The sequence below is a fragment of the Choloepus didactylus genome, chromosome 13 (assembly GCF_015220235.1).
Source record: "Choloepus didactylus isolate mChoDid1 chromosome 13, mChoDid1.pri, whole genome shotgun sequence".
Lineage (NCBI taxonomy): Eukaryota > Metazoa > Chordata > Mammalia > Pilosa > Megalonychidae > Choloepus > Choloepus didactylus.
Window position 1 is genome coordinate 1,783,172 of NC_051319.1, and position 20,273 is coordinate 1,803,444.

Below are 20,273 nucleotides of genomic sequence, written 5' to 3' on the forward strand. Positions count from 1 at the left end.
CTGAGATTAAAAGAACAGAATTAAGACTTTTTGTTAAAATGATTTATTTATATATATATATATATATACATACTGTTTGAAAGAACAACTTTATGATGAAATCATTAAAAACCATGCACCTTGAAATATACAGCCTGAGTCATCACTATAAGGCCATCAACCTTAAAAACAAATAACACTAAATGGATTCTACATAGGGTACATATAATGAAGAGTTCATTTCTCTCCCACCTCAAACTCTTCATCTTACTTCCCAGAAGAAACTACAAGTAAAAATTTCTCACACATTTTCCCAGAAAATTTCCATGTACATTCAAGCAAAAAAAAAAAAAAAGCAAATAAAAAAAGGCAAACTACTAAAAGCTGATATGCTCAGCCTTACTTATGAGTAAAGACATGAAACAAGTCATACAAACAGAAACATACTCCAGACATATTCTATACCTTGCAGGTTTTTTTTTTCTTTTTACTTAACACGTATCTTAAAGGTAGATACCGTTTCACTATCAGCACAAGCAGATTATCCACATTCTTTTTAACATTTGAATTGCTTTCCACTGTGTGTGTATGTAGCATAATTTATTTAACCAGGACTACACTGGACATTTAGATTTAAGTCATGCACTATATGCTATTGTAATCACTATATATATCACTATAATTTGCAAAATTATCCGCAGTATAACCTTAGAATATTTGTCTGCAGGATACATTACTACAGATAGAATTGCAGGGTAAAAAGGGTGTAATGCATCTGAAACTTTGGCAGGTATTGCCAAATTACCCTCCAAGAAAACATATCAACTTAATAACCACACCAACAGTGTATGTAAGTCTCCAAGAATTATCAAACATTTTTTACTTGATAGGTGGAAAACGGTATTTCACTTTGGCTTATTGCTTGTCTTTACTCATAAGTAAGGCTGAATGTATCAGTTCTGAATAGTTTGCTCTTTTTTTTTAATTAAGGGGGAAAGTCTTTATTCTTCATCCTACTCTTCCCTGCCTATGCTGTCTAAGCCCCTCTATTTCACTTAAAAGTGTCCCCATACTCCTACCACCTTAGACATAAGATCTAGGAATCTTCAGCTACTCTTTGTCCTTCATCCTCCCCATTCAGTCACTAAATTCTAACAACTGTACCTCCACAAAGTCTCTTCAATCTGCTTCCACCTTTCTACTCCTCTAATGCAGTATCTGAACTCACTCACTTGAATTACCACCAAAATTCACTTCATCTCCCTAATTTCGGTCCCTTACCCTCTGATTCACTCTACATGCTACCCCCAGAATTGCAGTCTTAAAACACTGATATGAGCTTATCATTTCCTAGTCCAAAAACTTTTTGATGATTCTCCTGTTAATAGAATAAAACCTAAATTTCTGAATCTGGCTCTCTCAGGCCTTCACAATTCTAGATTTTCTTCATCCTACTACTTTCCCATCATAAATAGTTCTGCTTGATGCTCCCCAAAAACACCCCTTATTTTCTCTACCTTTGACTCAATATGAATTTTACGTTTGACTCAATATGAATTTTTCCTTCACATATTGAGTCAGTCTTAACTATAATTAAACATTCAATCAAATCTTACTTTTTACAAATCTTACAAGATGTAATCTTAGAACTCTCTTTCCTAATTTCCCATGAAACTTTGTTAAAATTACTGAAGTTACTTACCAGTCTTTTCTGTATTAGAATCTCACATACATTTACATATATGTTCAGACATCTACACAGGAGCTTCTGGTGAGCATTAACTACCATATTTCTTTCTGTAAACTACAGGGAAGTACCCAGCACAGCATTTTCCACAAAGCTCACAAAACACAGCATAAACTTCATAAATATCTCTTGAATTGATTCTTTTGAAACCTTTCCAGTTACCTTATGACATGGAATGCACAAAACTACTAAAATATATATTCTGAGATGTAAACATATTACCTGTTTGTTAGCAAAAATCAGGAGCAAAGCATCTCGGAGTTCTTTTTCTGTTAGCAACTTTGCAAGTTCACTGTGTGCTTCACTAATTCTGTCTCTATGACTGCTATCAACAACAAATACAACAGCTACCAAAAAAAAAAAACAAATGTGTGTGTATATATATATACACACACACATATATATATATACACACACACACACACACACACATATATATATACACACACACACACACACAATTAGTCACTTGTTATGTTTCAGTAAATGGATCAAATATTTTAAGGACTTATATTACGGTTAGGCTTTGTCTACTGTCACTATTTTCACATAAAGGCCACCTTGTATTTGTAGAAGCATCTAGCAATAACTAAAGGACATATTCACTTAATTCTGCCACTACTTAACAGATATAATAAAGTAGTTCACACAACTTCAAAAGACATTTAGTTTCCCCATCTATAACACGGATTTACAACAACTGCAAGCCAAACACAAGTTGCTGTCTTTATCAATTAATACTTTTTTCTTAATAACATGCTTCTCATGATCTTCTACCTACTCATGCTACTTTACTTCCTTTACCAAAAGATAGTCTTTCAAATATAAAAATATCACCATCTTTGTCTCTCCATTGTATTCTCTCTAGGTTAAACCATCTGCAGCACTTTCGATTATTCCTTGTATTAAAGATTATACTTTTCCCCATTAATCACTGGCTTTTATTGAACTTAATATTAAAAATCCCAAATTAAAAAAAATGATCTAGTCTTCTGTCTAGGTGGAAAGTGGGATGACATATGGAACAAGTGGAATGAAAATAAGGTTCATGTTGGGGTGTAGGAGGCAAAAATGTACAATGAGGCCCAAATGTGAATATGCTAAAAGTTAGATGGAATATATGTGATATAAACACAACTTTGTCAAAAGCAAGTCAATGTCAGTTCTTCTGAAGATAATAAACATTTGGGAATGGAAATGAAGAAGTAAAGCTATTGAGAGATTTTGTATATCAAACTGAGCAGCAGAACCATAGACAACAAATTCAAGTCAGTACACCACCATATTGTCAGTGATTATACCCATATGACCAATAATAATATACTTTAACTGTCAAGAGCAGAAGAGGTTAGTACTCTTACGTGCCTACATATCTAAGTATGGTTTTCACGCTATAATCATGGTTTTATCATGAAATAAACCACAAGTACATCTACTCTTTCCACCTCAATTTTAAAAATATATAGGGCTAACCACCAATATTTAAACGTATAGTCAAGTATTTAATCAGTATTCAAATATCTGCTTTGCTAGTTAAATTGGTGTACTGAAAACTGGAATCCTAAAAATCTGAAAAATTAAAATGTCCATTTTTCATTCTTACCTTGTGTATTGAGGTAATAGTGTTTCCACAATGGTCTTAATTTGTGTTTTCCACCTACATCCCAAATAGTGAATTTTAGATTTTTATATTCTACTGTTTCCACATTAAATCCTGTTTTTTTAATAAAAAAAAAATATATATACTTTTATACTGCATTTATATTTATAATGAGTGACACACCACAGGCAACCCCCTAGTTACAACTGTGACTTACAAATTATCTGCATATAGCATTATCTACTGCTGCCCAACCAACTCCACTCCTAATAAATCTACATGGGGAATCTATACCTTTAACAACTGTGAACGCTCTAAACTTCCATCAGGGTCCTTAGGACCTTGGAAGCAAAGAACGTGCCTATTCTACACCACTACCACCTCCACACCTCATATCAGCCAGGGTCACTAATCCTCTATTCCTTCCTACTATCCTACAAATACTCTTTTCCTTTCTATTCCACCATCCACATTTCAGTCCCACAGCCACTGAAATGCTAGTGTCTTGAAACAAGAAAAGAGCCCACTCCATGGGTCTGCAGCAAATCAGACCCTGAGAACTTAACTAAAAGCTAGACTTTGTCTATAAAATGTCCATTAAAGTAAAAAGCAACACTCATACTTACCAATTGTTGGAATGGGCTGCATGAACTCATCCTGTTTTAACTTAAACAAAATAGTAGTTTTTCCAGCACCATCTAATCCTAAAGTAACAACTCGAATTTCCATTTTTGGTCCAATGTGAACTCTGTTGTCCTGTAATTTAAAATTGTTTTAAATCTTGTTATTTTGACATAGAGTTAGAAAGTATTAGCATTTATACTATTCTCCTTATTTATAATATAACTTCATTAATTATTTCATCTCCAACTTATTCATTAACATACTATAATCTGGGTTGTAGTCCCCCACATCCCTTGAACCTGATCTTCTTAGACATGAATTTGCCTTCCCATTGCTAAATCTCTCCTCAGCATAACTGACTACACCTCATCTTTTTATAGGTTAAAAAATACACACACCCACTTAATTTTTCCAGATTTTCTAGCTCAACCAAATCTTCTTTAAAAAACAAATTTTTATGCTGTACTAAAAAACTCAAAATAGGAGGAAATATATAAATTAAAAATGAAAATTGCTGCTCACTTCCTGGTAATATCCATTGTTAACAATTTGATATTTATCCCTACACACACTTTGCTATGCACACATTAGACAACACACCCAACACAAATATATTTTTTAAAAAAACATTTTTTAAAACAACAAAACCATACACATACACTAAAACTAGATTTCTTCATTCAACAGTATATTATGGAATCCTTTCAATACATACAGACCTACTTTTTTTCTTTTAATGGCCTCATTATATTCCATGAACCACAATTTTGCCAATCCCCAACTGACAGATGTTAGGTCATCTCTGATTTTTTGATATTACAAATAATGCTGTTACGAACATACATGGCACCAAATTTACATGGAATTCTTGCAAGGACTAATTTAAAAGAATATATGTAAAAGATCTTAGAATAATTCCTGGCATATAGTAGGGGCTATACAAGTGTCAGCAATTATTACTTTCCTTTCTTTTGAAAACTATTTTCTTGGTTTTCATGGTATCATATTTCCCTAGTTTTCATTTCATTTTTTTGAATGTTCCTTCTCTTCCTTCACATACTCCTTTTATCCACCTTTTAAACACTGGTATTCTTAAGGGTCTATACAAGGACCACTTCTCATACTAACTCATTTATTCCCATGAGCTTCAACTATCCTCTGTAAGATGATGGATCCCACATTTACACCTTTAGTCCAGTCTTAAGCCTAGGAAATAATTAACTACTTGCCAGATACCTTTTGTTCGTAGTAATCAATATGTTTAAGTGCTGACTGGTGATAAATGATGATCCATGAACAACTGATTGTACACTGTGGATAATTAAATGGTATGCGAATATAGCTCTATAAAATTGCAGGGAAAAATATAACTAGGGATAAAAGTACTGGACAAAACATGGAGAGAGGGACATATGTATTTTCTGTTGGTCAGGAGACAGAATGGTGTAGCCTTCTTGGAGGACAGTGTGGTGGTTCCACAAGAAGCTAAGTATGTGGTTGCCATAAGGTCCTGCAACCTCATTAGTGGGGCATAAACTTGGAGGATCTGAGCACAGGGACATGAATGGACATTTGCACACTGGTGTTCATGGAGACAGTATGCATGATTTGCAATGGACAGAGGTGGCCTAAGGATACATAGACTGAGGAACAGAATAGTGAACTGTTGTGTGTGCATACAAAGGAATATTGAGCAACTGTGAGGAGTGAAGCTGTGAGACCCATAACGAGGTGAATGGATCCTATAGACAGCATTTTGAGTGAATTATGCCAGAAGCAAAGGCAAACACTTTAATTCCCCCAATATGGACTAACTATAATGTATAAACTCAGAATTGAATCAGAGCACAGCTTATCAGGGGAACGTTTATTGTAATGGTCCCTAGATTGTAAGCTCTTACAGCAGTCACATCCATTCCTGAATTGTAAGGGCTATCTCCAGATTCTGAGATGCTGATCCTTTTGTGTATAACTTTATCAATCCCTGGAACTTTGGGTGTCTGTGTGACACCTGAAACTCAGAGCTAGAACTTGGCAGATATGAATGTCAGTATTAGCGCATACAGCAACTGCTAAAAAAGCTGAAAAAGAGTCCAGACTTCAATTAGAGATATGAATGAAGCAGATCTGGTTAGAACTAAGGCAAATCAGGCCAGAGGGTAAAGGACGATACTGACTGTGTTTTAAAACTTCAACTTCCATGTGAGACCTGGGAAGAGATGTTCAGTTGGTGCAGGATCTGTATTTCCTGAACAATTTAACTCATACAGTTTGTTCAAATTTCATAATTACATGAAACTTTGAATAGGAAGTGAGACCTGGTAGGTCTGTATAGGTTAGTGTGAAGCAGCGACACATTCCAAAGTAATTTGGGCAGAGAATAAAAATATATATGCAGGGCCCCCCTGGAGGAGCTGGGGGAAAATGCAGAGGTGTTCGGTTTCCTCACCTGGATTGTTGCTGATGTTCTCACAAACATTGAGGACTGGCAGTTTGGTGTGCTGAGCCCTCTATCTCAGGACTTGTCCTATGAAGCTCATTAATGCAAAAGAGAGGCTAAACCTGCTTAAAATTGTGCCTAACAGTCTCCCCCTGAGTGTCTCTTTGTTGCTTAGATGTGGGCCTCTCTCTCTAGCTAAGCCAACTCAACAGGTGAACTCACTGCCCTCCGCCCTACATGGGATCTGACTCCCAGGGGTGTAAATCTCCCTGGCAACACAAGATATGACTCCCAAGAATGAATCTGGACCCGGCATCGTGGGATTGAGAACATCTGGACCAAAAGGGGGATGCGAAATGAAACAAAGTTTCAGTGGCTGAGAGATTCCAAATGGAGTCGAGAGGTCACTCTGGTGGCTTTCTTACACACTACATAGATAAACCTTTTTAGATTTTAATGCATTGGTGTTCATTCCAACAGATTCAAAATATCCAAAACAAAATTTCATCACACATCCCCTTTTGTTTCTTTCTGTCTTCCCTTGCTCAGGAATACATCACCATCCAGCTAGCTGGCCATCAATTTTGCCTTCTCTCTTTACCTTACCCTTCATATACTATCAGTTGTTCAATTATTAGCCATTACCCACCTAATATCTTCACTTCATTCACCTCTCTATATGCCTATTATACCTATGGCCATCATCACCTTTCTTTCAGATCACTTTAACAGTCTTCTAACTGGTCTCAGTTGTCCTCTAGTAACCTCTAGGGAACTCTACCAATCCATTTTCAAAAATAATGATTGTTCTAAAATGCAAATCTGATTGTGTCATTTCACAATGGAAACCCTTCAAATGGTAACTTTTAAGAAAAAATCCGAACTCCTTTAATGGTTTCTAACAGTAGTCTTCAAAATTCTGTTATTTGTATATACCTCAAAAAATTCTAAAAAATTACATAACCTCTCAAAAAATTTTAAGTTGACATCTCAAATTTTTTATAAGTTTAATAGCTACAAAAGATGAAGTTGCCAGGATTATAAATGCTGATGATTTTTAAAATGCAGTTATATCACTTTTAAATGTATCCAACTGGATCTAAATGCTGATAACAGTAGGAAATTTTATCCCTTTTTTGCTTTGAAATTGTCTGTCCATTCTATGTCCTCTATAGAATTTTACCTTAAGGAATTAATATGGAGATTTTTTTAGAAGACTTTAATCACCCTATTCCCTGCAAAATACTTACAAAAAAGAAAACTTCTTAAAATTTCTAACTACAAGAACCTAAGTTTTAAAAATAATTCTTCTGGGTTGAGTTATCATTATGATCAATTAATTCTGTATTAATGAATCTAAACATAACTATATCACCAATTTTGGTAAACATTAAAAGTAAAAAAAAAAAAAAATTCATGAAGACGAACTTTACAAGGACTTCAGGCTGCCCAAAATGGCAGCATAGGGTGTTCCAGGGTGTTGATTCCCCCACAGAATCTTTCAACAACTAGCAAAAACTGGCAGAGCCATCTTCCTCAAAACTCCAGAAAAGAGTTAAATGTTTCCTGAAACTAAGCAAGTGCCAAATCAAGAAAATGTACTTTAAAAATCAATAGAGGCCCTTGGGGCCCTTGCTGGCCCTTCTTCTAATCCCACCCAAGCAGTGCAGAGCAAGCTTGTGTTCCCATTATGGGTCACTGGCACTGTTCCAGATGAAGCCCTACGCACATATGGGGTACTAGTATGTACATGACAGTCTATCAGGTGGCAGCATGAAACAATGAACCAGAAAACTCTTCTCTGGCTCATCCTTCCAAAACTTGCCCTGCAGACAGAAGTAGCTTGCAAACAGTTATAGAAGTATAAGAAACAACTAAGTCAAAGCAGTATGGGACAAAGGATTACCAGTTTTAAAAGATATAACAGAGCACCTCGGATGTGTGTATGGAGGAAGGATGTCTATTTCATAGGTAAATCATTTATATAATGATTTATATAAATGTGGGGATTCCTATGGCTACAAGAAAGAGAGCACAAGGCCAGGAAAACACGCAAACTCAGAAAAGGCAAAGACGACCTGGACTTCACTTTTGCCTTTAGCTAATCTTAATTGGAGCCAATCTGCAAAGACTGTGAAAGGTGTTTTTTTTTTTGCATTGGTTTGTTCTGTTAGCTACTAGAACTCAAATAAATCTCTGTTATATCAGTAGCTGAATACAAGACAAAAGGAACAGACAGCTGGGAGAGTGAATAGCAGAGTTAACACTTTAAAATCCTAAAATTTACAGTGTGCAACAAGAGACTACAAGAGAATCAAATAAACAGGAAATGACAGCCCATACAAAGAACAAGATAAAAATCCAGAAACAATCAATGAAGAGGACCAAAGTTTGCACTCTCTGGAAAAAGACTTTAAAAAAATGATCCTAATATGCTCAAGGACATAAAGGGAAACACAGACAAAGTATTAAAGGATATGAGAAAAACAATGAATGAACAATACGATAATTAATCTCTTTGAGATTCTCAATGGAACTAAACAGAAATACTGGAAATGAAGAATGGAATGGTTAAAATTTAAGATTCTGTACAAGATTTCAAAAGCAAATTGGAGGTGGCAGAAGAAAAAAATCATTGAACTTGCAGACAGACAACTGAAATGATTCAGGTCGAGTAGCAAAAAAATAAATGAATAAAAAAGAGTGAACAGAGCCTAAGAGACCTGAGGGACACCATCAAGTGTACCAATATATGGATTATGGGAGACCCAGAGGAGAAGAGAGAAAGCGGGGAAGAAGCATAAGGAATATTTAAAGAAATAATGTCACATAACTTCGCAAATAGAATGAAGAACATGAATATGCACCACTGAAGAAGGCTAATGCACCCCAAACAGGATAAATTCAAAGAGTACTAATTCTAAACACAGAGTATTCAAACTGTTCAATCCAAGGACAAGGAGAGTGTCCTGAAAGATACAAGCGAAAAGTAATGAGTTATATACAAATGAATCCCAATAATATTAACTGCAAATTTCTCATGACAAACTCGGAGGCAAGAAGGCTAAAGTGCTGACAAAACAACTGCCAATAAAAAATTATATATTGACCAAGCCTTTCTTTTAAAAATGAGAGGAAGATTAAGACATTTCTATATAAACAAAAGCTGAAGGAGTTCATTACTGGTATACTTCCCCTACAAGCAACGTTAAAGGGAGTTCTTCAGACTGAAAGGAAAGGACAATAGATAGTGGTTCAAAGTGGCATAAAGAAATAAAGAACTCTGGTGAAGGTGCCTATGTGGGTAATTGTAAATTCCAGTACTATTGTTGTGCTGGTTTGTATTTATTATATCCCCCAGAAAAAGCTATATTCTTTATACAATCTTGTGGGGGCAGACGTATTAGTGTTAATTAGATTGGAACCTTCAGACTGAGTTTTTCCATGGAGATGTGACCCACCCAACTGTGAGTGACATCTTTGATTAGGGTGTGACCTCTTGGGTGAATGTTTCCATGGAAATGTGACCCCGCCCATTCAGGGTAAGTCTTGATTAGTTCACTGGAGTCCTATAAAAAGAGCTCACAAAGCGAGGGACCACAGAGCAACTGAGAGTGACATTTTGGAGAGCAGCTGCAGCTAAGATAGGACAAAACACCCCAAGAGCAACATTTTAGAGAATGCCATTTTGAAACGCAACGTGGGAGCAAGCAGACACCAGCCACATGCCTTCCGAGCTAACAGAGCTTTTCCGGATGCCAATGGCCATCCTTCAGTAAGGTACCGTGTTGTTGATGCCTTACTTGGATGCTTTATGCCTTAAGACTGTAACTTTATAACCAAATAAACCTCCTTTATAAAAGCCAATATTTTTCTGGTATTTTGCAGAACAGCAGCATTAGCAAACCAGAACAATTATAGGGTACTTTTTGGGTATGTAACTCCATTACTTACTACTTTTAGGTGCTAAAATGCAAATGCATAAAAAGTAATGATAATCTATGGTTTTGGAGATACAATGTATAAAGATATAATTCGTAGCAAGCACCAAAAAGGTGGGTGGGGATGAAGGGGTATAGGAACAGTGTACGGGTATGTTACTCAAGTTAACTTGGTATCAAAGCAAATGTGATTCTAATGGATTAAAGATGTTAAATTTTTTTTTATCTTCATTTTATTGAGATATATTCACATACCACGCAGTCATACAAAACAAATCGTACTTTCGATTGTTTACAGTACCACTACATAGTTGTACATTCATCACCTAAATCAATCCCTGACACCTTCATTAGCACACACACAAAAATAACAAGAATAATAATTAGAGTGAAAAAGAGCAATTGAAGTAAAAAAGAACACCGGGTACCTTTGTCTGTTTGTTTCCTTCCCCTATTTTTCTACTCATCCATCCATAAACTAGACAAAGTGGAGTGTGGTCCTTATGGCTTTCCCAATCCCATTGTCACCCCTCATAAGCTACATTTTTATACAACTGTCTTCGAGATTCATGGGTTCTGGGTTGTAGTTTGATAGTTTCAGGTATCCACCAACAACTACCCCAATTCTTTAGAACCTAAAAAGGGTTGTCTAAAGTGTGCGTAAGAGTGCCCACCAGAGTGACCTCTCGGCTCCTTTTGGAATCTCTCTGCCACTGAAGCTTATTTCATTTCCTTTCACATCCCCCTTTTGGTCAAGAAGATGTTCTCCGTCCCACGATGCCAGGTCTACATTCCTCCCCGGGAGTCATATTCCACGTTGCCAGGGAGATTCACTCCCCTGGGTGTCAGATCCCACGTAGGGGGGAGGGCAGTGATTTCACCTTTCAAGTTGGCTTAGCCAGAGAGAGAGGGCCACATCTGAGCAACAAAGAGGCATTCGGGAGGAGGCTCTTAGGCACAACCATAGGGAGGCCTAGCCTCTCCTTTGCAGCAACCGTCTTCCCAAGGGTAAAACTTATGGTAGAGGGCTCAACCCATCAAACCACCAGTCCCCTATGTCTGTGGTCATGTTAGCAACCATCGAGGTGGGGTAGGCTAATACCCCTGCATTCTCCACAGGCTCCTCAAGGGGGCACTACATCTTTTTTTTTCCTTGTTTTTCCTTTTTTTTTTTTTTAACTTTCCCTTCTTTTTTAAATCAACTATATGAAAACAAAAGTTAAAAAGAAAACAAACATACAATAAAAGAACATTTCAAAGAGACCATAATAAGGGAGTAAGAAAAAGACAACTAACCTAAGATAACTGCTTAAATTCCAACATGTTCCTACTTTACAGCAAGAAAGTTACATAATATAGCAACATTTCTGTGAACTTGTTCCTACTATATCCATCAGAAATTCACAGACCATAGTCATTCCTGGGCATCCCCAGAACGTTAAATAGCTTATCTGTTCTTCTTGGATTATTGTTCCCCCTTCCTTAATTGCTCTCTATTTCTAGTTCCCCTACATTCTACATTATAAACCATTTGTTTTACATTTTTCAAAGTTCACATTAGTGGTAGTATATAATATTTCTCTTTTTGTGCCTGGCTTATTTCGCTCAGCATTATGTCTTCAAGGTTCATCCATGTTGTCATATGTTTCACCAGATCGTTCCTTCTTACTGCCGCGTAGTATTCCATCGTGTGTATATACCACATTTTATTTATCCACTCATCTGTTGAAGGACATTTGGGTTGTTTCCATCTCTTGGCAATTGTGAATAATGCTGCTATGAACACTGGCGTGCAGATATCTATTCGTGTCACTGCTTTCCGACCTTCCGGGTATATAACGAGAAGTGCAATCGCTGGATCGAATGGTAACTCTATATCTAGTTTTCTAAGGAACTGCCAGACTGACTTCCAGAGTGGCTGAACCATTATACAGACCCACCAGCAATGAATAAGAGTTCCAATTTCTCCACATCCCCTCCAGCATTTGTAGTTTCCTGTTTGTTTAATAGCAGCCATTCTAACCGGTGTTAGATGGTATCTCATTGTGGTCTTAATTTGCATCTCTCTAATAGCTAGTGAAGCTGAACATTTTTTCATGTGTTTCTTGGCCATTTGTATTTCCTCTTCAGAGAACTGTCTTTTCATATCTTTTGACCATTTTATAATTGGGCTGTCTGTACTATTGTCATTGAGATGTAGGATTTCTTTATATATGAAAGATATCAGTCTTTTGTCAGATACATGGTTTCCAAAAATTTTTTCCCATTGACTTGGCTGCCTCTTTACCTTTTTGAGAAATTCCTTTGAGGTGCAGAAACTTCTAAGCTTGAGGAGTTCCCATTTATCTATTTTTTCTTTTGTTGCTTGTGCTTTGGGTGTAAAGTCTAGGAAGTGGCCGCCTAATACAAGGTCTTCAAGATGTTTTCCTACATTATCTTCTAGGAGTTTTATGGTACTTTCTTTCATATTGAGATCTTTCGTCCATTTTGAGTTAATTTTTGTGTAAGGGGTGAGGTAGGGGTCCTCTTTCATTCTTTTGGATATGGATATCCAACTCTCCCAGCCCCATTTGTTGAATAGACCATTATGACTCAGTTCAGTGACTTTGGGGGCCTTATCAAAGATCAGTCGGCCATAGATACGAGGGTCTATCTCTGAATTTTCAATTGGATTCCATTGATCTATATGTCTATCTTTGTGCCAGTACCATGCTGTTTTGGCAACTGTGTCTTTATAATAAGCTTCAAAGTTAGGGAGTGTAAGTCCTCCCACTTCGTTTTTCTTTTTTAGAGTGTCTTTAGCAATTCGAGGCATCTTCCCTTTCCAAATAAATTTGATAACTAGCTTTTCCAAGTCTGCAAAGTAGGTTGTTGGAATTTTGATTGGGATTGCATTGAATCTGTAGATGAGTTTCGGTAGAATTGACATCTTAATGACATTTAGCCTTCCTATCCATGAACATAGAATATTTTTCCATCTTTCAAGGTCCCCTTCTATTTCTTTTAGTAGAGTTATGTAGTTTTCTTTGTATAGGTCTTTTACATCTTTGGTTAAGTTTATTCCTAGGTACTTGATTTTTTTAGTTGCTATTGAAAATGGTATCTTTTTCTTGAGTGTCTCTTCAGTTTGTTCATTTCTAGCATATAGAAACATTACTGACTTATGCGCATTAATCTTGTATCCCGCTACTTTGCTAAATTTGTTTATTAGCTCTAGTAGCTGTATCGTTGATTCCTCAGGGTTTTCTAGATATAAGATCATATCATCTGCAAACAATGACAGTTTTACTTCTTCTTTTCCAATTTGGATGCCTTTTATTTCTTTGTCTTGCCGGATTGCCCTGGCTAGCACTTCCAGCACAATGTTGAATAACAGTGGTGACAGTGGGCATCCTTGTCTTGTTCCTGATCTTAGGGGGAAGGCTTTCAGTCTCTCACCATTGAGTACTATGCTGGCTGTGGGTTTTTCATATATGCTCTTTATCATGTTGAGGAATTTTCCTTCAATTCCTACCTTTTGAAGTGTTTTTATCAAAAAGGGATGTTGGATTTTGTCAAATGCTTTTTCAGCATCTATTGAGATGATCAATTGATTTTTCCCTTTTGACTTGTTAATGTGTTGTAATACATTGATTGATTTTCTTATGTTGAACCATCCTTGCATGCCTGGAATGAACCCCACTTGTTCACGGTGTATGATTTTTTTAATGTGTCTTTGGATTCGATTTGCAAGTATTTTGTTGAGGATTTTTGCATCTATATTCATTAGGGAGATTGGCCGGTAGTTTTCCTTTTTTGTAGCATCTTTGCCTGGTTTTGGTATTAGATTGATGTTAGCTTCATAAAATGAGTTAGGTAGTGTTCCATTTTCTTCAATGTTTTGAAAGAGTTTGAGTAAGATTGGTGTCAGATCTTTCTGGAAAGTTTGGTAGAATTCCCCTGTGAAGCCATCTGGCCCTTGGCATTTATTTGTGGGAAGATTTTTGATGACTAATTGGATCTCTTTGCTCGTGATGGGTTGGTTGAGGTCTTCTATTTCTTCTCTGGTCAGTCTAGGTTGTTCATATGTTTCCAGGAAATTGTCCGTTTCTTCTACATTATTCAGTTTGTTGCCATACAGTTGTTCATAATATCCTCTTATAATTTTTTTAATTTCTTCAGGATCTGCAGTTATGTCACCTTTTTCATTCATTATTTTGTTTATATGGGTCTTCTCTCTTTTTGATTTTGTTAGTCTAGCTAGGGACTTGTCAATCTTGTTGATCTTCTCAAAGAACCAACTTTTGGTGATATTTATCCTCTCTATTGTTTTTTTGTTCTCTATTTCATTTATTTCTGCTTTAATCCTTGTTATTTCTTTTCTTCTACTTGGTTTAGCATTGGTTTGCTGTTCATTTTCTAGCTTCTTCAGTTGATCCATTAGTTCTTTCATTTTGGCTCTTTCTTCCTTTTTAATATATGTGTTCGGTGCTATAAATTTCCCCCTTAGCACTGCTTTTGCTGCATCCCATAGGTTTTGGTATGTTGTGTTCTCATTTTCATTCGTCTCTATATATTTAGCAATTTCTCTTGCTATTTCTTCTTTAACCCACTGATTGTTTAGGAGTGTGTTGTTTAACCTCCAGGTATTTGAGAATTTTCTAAGTCTCTGATGGTTATTGACTTCTAATTGTATTCCATTGTGGTCAGAGAATGTGCTTTGAATAATTTCAATCTTTTTAAATTTATTGAGGCTTGTTTTATGTCCCAGCATATGATCTATTCTGGAGAAAGTTCCATGAGCACTAGAAAAGTATGTGTATCCTGGTGGTTTGGGATGTAATGTCCTGTATATGTCTGTTAAATCTAATTCATTTATCAGATTGTTTAGGTTTTCAATTTCCTTCTTGGTCTTCTGTCTGGTTGATCTATCTATAGGAGAGAGTGATGTGTTGAAGTCTCCCACAATTATTGTGGAAACATCCATTGCTTCCTTTAGTTTTGCCAGTGTTTCTCTCATGTATTTTGTGGCACCTTGATTGGGTGCATAGACATTTACGATTGTTATTTCTTCTTGCTGAATTGCCCCTTTTATTAGTATGTAGTGGCCTTCTTTGTCTCTCATAACATCCTTGCATATAAAGCCTATTTTATTTTTATGTTTGTCATATTTTTCCCCTCTGTCTATTAATATCCTTTATTGTACCCATACCGAATCTCTTTAGTACTGAACCTTTCTCCAAGTCTCTCTCTTCTTTCTTTGTTTCTCTGTCTGTAGGGCTCCTTTTAGTATCTCCAGTAGTGCAGGTCTCTTGTTAGCAAATTCTCTCAGCATTTGTTTGTCTGTGAAAAATTTAAGCTCTCCCTCAAATTTGAAGGAGAGCTTTACTGGATAAAGTATTCTTGGCTGGAAATTTTTCTCACTCAGAATTTTAAATATATCGTGCCACTGCCTTCTCGCCTCCATGGTGGCTGCTGAGTAGTCACTACTTAGTCTTATGCTGTTTCCTTTGTATGTGGTGAATTGCTTTTCTCTTGCTGCTTTCAGAACTTGCTCCTTCTCTTCTGTGTTTGACAGTGTGATCAGTATATGTCTCGGAGTGGGTTTATTTGGATTTATTCTATTTGGAGTTCGCTGAGCATTTATGATTTGTGTATTTATGTTGTTTAGAAGATTTGGGAAGTTTTCCCCAACAATTTCTTTGAATACTCTTCCTAGACCTTTACCCTTTTCTTCCCCTTCTGGGACATCAATGAGTCTTATATTCGGGCGTTTCATATTATCTATCATATCCCTGAGGTCCATTTCGATTTTTTCAATTTTTTTCCCCATTCTTTCTTTTATGCTTTCATTTTCCATTCTGTCATCTTCCAGGTCACTGATTCGTTGTTCAACTATCTCTAGTCTTGTACTATGAGTATCCAGAATCTTTTTAATTTGGTCAACAGTTTCTTTAATTTCCATAAGATCATCCATTTTTTTATTTAGTCTTGCAATGTCTTCTTTATGCTCTTCTAGGGTCTTCTTGATTTCCTTTGTCTCCCGTACTATGGTCTCATTGTTCATCTTTAGTTCTTTGAGTAGCTGCTCTAGGTGCTGTGTCTCTTCTGATCTTTTGATTTGGGTGCTTGGGCTTGGGTTATCCATATCGTCTGGTTTTTTCATATGCTTTATAATTTTCTGTTGTTTTTGGCCTCGTGGCATTTGCTGAACTTGATAGGGTGTTTTAGGATTTGTAGACCAATTGAAGTCCTTATCTCTAATTTATCAGATCTACAGCTTCGTGGAGTACACTTTCTCTAACTAACCAGCAGGTGGCGTCCACAAGCCACCTGTTCTCCACAAGCCAGTTCTCCCCTGCTTAGCCTGTTTGGTGAGTCGGGGAGTGAGTCTTGTGCGGTCCAACTGGTGTACCAAGCTTGCGTGTGTAGTTGATGTTGCCTCCCCTGTATATGGGGCGTGTTTCTGGGCAGTCAGGGAGGGGGGGTGGCACTAACAATCAAATCTCCCTGGTGATCCTAGAGTTTTAAAGCTGGTGCAATAGTCTAATCCTTCAGTTCAGTCCTGCCACAGTTTGTCTCTGCCACTGACCCACAAGTCCTTGTTATTGGCGTATGGCTCCTGAGACTTGCAAGTGGGCCCCTCTTCCAGGCCGTGCACCCCGGGTCCTCTGTTGAGGGACGACTGTGCTATGTCACAGGTGGGTCCCGTCCCCCCAGGGCAGTTCTGGGCTGCTGGGCTGTGTAGGGAGGCTCCCAGTGTGCTCAAATGATGGCTGAATGGGGCTTTGTTAATTCACACTGCTCCACCTTCCCAACTCTGGGACAATCAGCTGAGGTTGCAGGGAAGGCTAATGTCCACGCCCAGTTTTGTGGTGTGTGCCTGTTATTTGAAGCACTTCCGTCACACTGGGTTGTTTGGGGCAGCTCTGGGCTATGGAGCTGGCGATGGGCAGGAGTGTTTCCTGTCCACCAGGATGATGGCTGTGAGCAGACACCCCCCTTTTCTTGCGAAGTTCTGGTGTTTAGTGAATTTTCTCAGCCACTGGATTATTGCCTTTTGTCTCAGAGCTCTCTGAGTTCTGCTCTTAACTTGACCTGCCCAAATTGCAAGTCTTTGAAGCTTTCTGTATTGGGCTTCTTAGAGTAATTGTTTTAGAAAAAGAAAAAAGGATTAAAAAAAAAAAAAAGGGCCCTCCTCAGAGATCTAATGGGTTATTGAAATGCTAAGAGACAAACAACCAGGGCCATTAAGGAAAGGTCCACAGGGCAGAGAGATCAGCTTTTCTTCAGGATTTGCATATGCGCCTCAGGGCCTGAGCTCTGCCCTTCCCCTTTCTATGTTCACCAGAACTCCAAAAATCCTCCGCTTTTATTTTGGAGTTTTTCGTGTTGTTTTTTTTCTATGCCTGTCTCCTCTTTGCTGGGCTGGCTGCTCTCAGATTCTCTGGTGTCTGGTCTCAGTCTATCTATGGTTGGAGTTTGGATCAGTAGAATGAGTTTCCGATAAGGGCTGCCAATGCAGTTCTCCCTTCTCCTTCCCGGAGCTGACGGCCCCTCCTCCCACGGGACTGAGCCTCACAGGGAGGGACGCAGGTTCCCTGGCCGCAAAAACTTACAGATTTCGCTGATCTCAGCAGTTCCACGTTTTCATGAGTGTTGTATGAAGTATGCCCAAAGTCAGAGTGCTCTGTGGTGTCCAGTCCATGCAGTTCCTGGCTTTCTACCTACTTTCCTGGAGGAGTAACTAAAACATACAGCTCACCAGTCCGCCATCTTGCCCCGCCTCCAAGATGTTAAATTTTAACCCCATGGTAACCACAAAGAAAATACATGAAAAATACATTCAGAAAGAAATGAGAAGGGTCTCAAAATGGGACAATACAAAAAGCTAAATAAATATAGAAGTAGATATTAACTCAAGAATTGAGGGTCAAAAAAGGTATGACTTACAAACACAAAATAGCAAAATGGAAAAAGAAATGAAATACATAATCAGTAGTTACTTTAGATGTAAATGCATTAAACTCCCCAGTAAAAAAAGCAGAGATTGGCAGAATGGATTAAAAAACATGACCCTAACTATATGTTCTTTTACAAGAGACTCATCTTAAAATCAAAGACATAAGTAGGTTGAAAGCGAAAGGATGGGGAGTAAATATACAATGCAATTAGGAAGCAAGAGAGAGCTGGGGTAGCTGTAAGAGTATCAGATAAAACAGACTTTATGTAAAAAATTGTTACTAGGAACAAAGAAGTTCATTGTACATTAATAAAAGTATCGATTCAATAAGAAGAAATAACAATTATCAATATATATGAACATAACAGCAAAGCACCAAGTATAAGAAACAAATATTGACAGATTTGAAGGAGAAAAAATAAGACGGTTCTACATTAACAAATTTCTTTACACTACTTTCAATAATGGATAGAACAGCTAAATCAACAAGAAAATAGACAACTTGAATGATACTCTAAACCATCTAGACCTAACATAAACCATATGGTAGGTCACAAAGTAAGTCTCAATATATTAAAAAATATTGAAATCATCCAATCAATCTTCCAACCACAACGGAATGAAGGTAGAAATCAGTATCAGAGGAAAAAGTGGAAAATACACAAATACATGGAAACAATATACTATTGAACAACCAATGGGCCAAAGAAGAAATCATTTGGGAAATTAGGAAATACCTTGAGGCAAATGTAAATGAAAACATACCATACCAAAACTTATAGGATGCAGCAAAGGCAGTGGTAAGAGGGAAATTTATAGCTCTAAATTCCTAAGAAAAAAGATCTCAAATCATAGACCTTACCTCAAAAGAAGAGGATCTAGAAAAAGAACAACAAACTAAGCACAAAGAAAACAGAAGGAAGGAAATAAGAGATAAATGAGATAGAGAACAATTAAAAAAAAAAAAAGAGGAGTGACATAATTAACATGGCGATGTAAACAACTACTGAAAATATCTCCTGACAGAATCAGTTGAAAATGGGACATTTCTCACTTGTTCAGAACTCTGGAGGAAGATATAGACTGGAAATGGATACCACAAATGCTGACTTGAAAATAGAGAAAAATATCAGGTAGGAAACTCCCTCTTCGGATGAACCAGTCCTCTCCCCTCCCGCTTACTTGGTCCCACCCAGCTTAGGAAGTTCCAAGAGGCAGCAGCTGAGATCCCTCCCACCTACCACCAGGGAGAAAGACTATAAAATCTCTCACAGCGGTGAGACAGATGCCCACCTATATCCAGACACAGAAACCCAAGCACACAGGGACATGGCAGGATTTAAGCAGCTGGAGAGGGTGGAATACAAAAGGGCAGCAAGGAAGAGCTTCCAAAATGGAAAATCAGGGAGGGAACAGCAAAATCTACCCTAAAAGCAGCAAGGAGCCGGGAAAAAACTACCCATATCAACAGCTTGGGAACCCAGGGGACAGGGAAGGACATTTCAAGGCCCAGGTCAGTGAGTGACAAAGAGTCTGAGAAAACATGGACAGAGACTTTATTTCCAGCCCTAGGTCCTGGTGCCCATCCACTACCTTTAAGGAAAACAGCAGCTGGAGGCCCAATCCTTGCGTGGGGGATGGCTGGACTCTAGGGCAGCAGGAGGAATCCTCTGCAACAAGTAAAGTAGGGGGACACAGCTTCATACTGAACCAGAATTTGGCCAGCAAAGTGAGGCCAAAGGAAACCCGCAGTTCAGCCCTGCCCAGTCAGATACTTCCCCGGGTTCCAGGAGGTAAACAGCTTCTGAGGAAGCCTAAGTCAACAAACAGCACCAACTGCTGGGCAAGTTGGAAAGTGCAGGGGAACTACAGGGCTTTTCAGAGCCTCTGAGACCCTACCCAAGTTCCATCAGACCTGATCTATACCCCCTGCATGGGTACCTGTCGCTGTCAGGCTGAGAAATGACAACGACACAACTGTCAAAGCAATGCCCTAATAC

The 20,273-nt window shown here is 37.7% G+C and overlaps 1 protein-coding gene across 9 annotated transcripts in view; it reads right to left on the reverse strand.

Moving 5' to 3' along the window:
* The window catches only part of TRIM23 (tripartite motif containing 23), a 69,577-nt gene that overhangs the window by 9,145 nt on the left and 40,159 nt on the right, over positions 1 to 20,273 (reverse strand). For 6 of the 9 annotated variants that reach the window (XR_005211477.1, XR_005211480.1, XR_005211479.1 and 3 more), the window contains 3 exons: positions 3,953 to 4,082; positions 3,330 to 3,440; positions 1,949 to 2,073 (listed from right to left, as the gene is read on the reverse strand). Coding sequence is in view for 5 of the 9 variants with exons in the window: in XM_037802144.1 (XP_037658072.1) it covers positions 1,949 to 2,073; positions 3,330 to 3,440; positions 3,953 to 4,082 (366 nt within the window). In the remaining 4 variants the exon portion in view is untranslated. The remainder of the gene's footprint in view (positions 1 to 1,948; positions 2,074 to 3,329; positions 3,441 to 3,952; positions 4,083 to 20,273) is intronic. The other 3 variants (XM_037802143.1, XM_037802146.1, XM_037802145.1) reach the window with 3 other exon arrangements.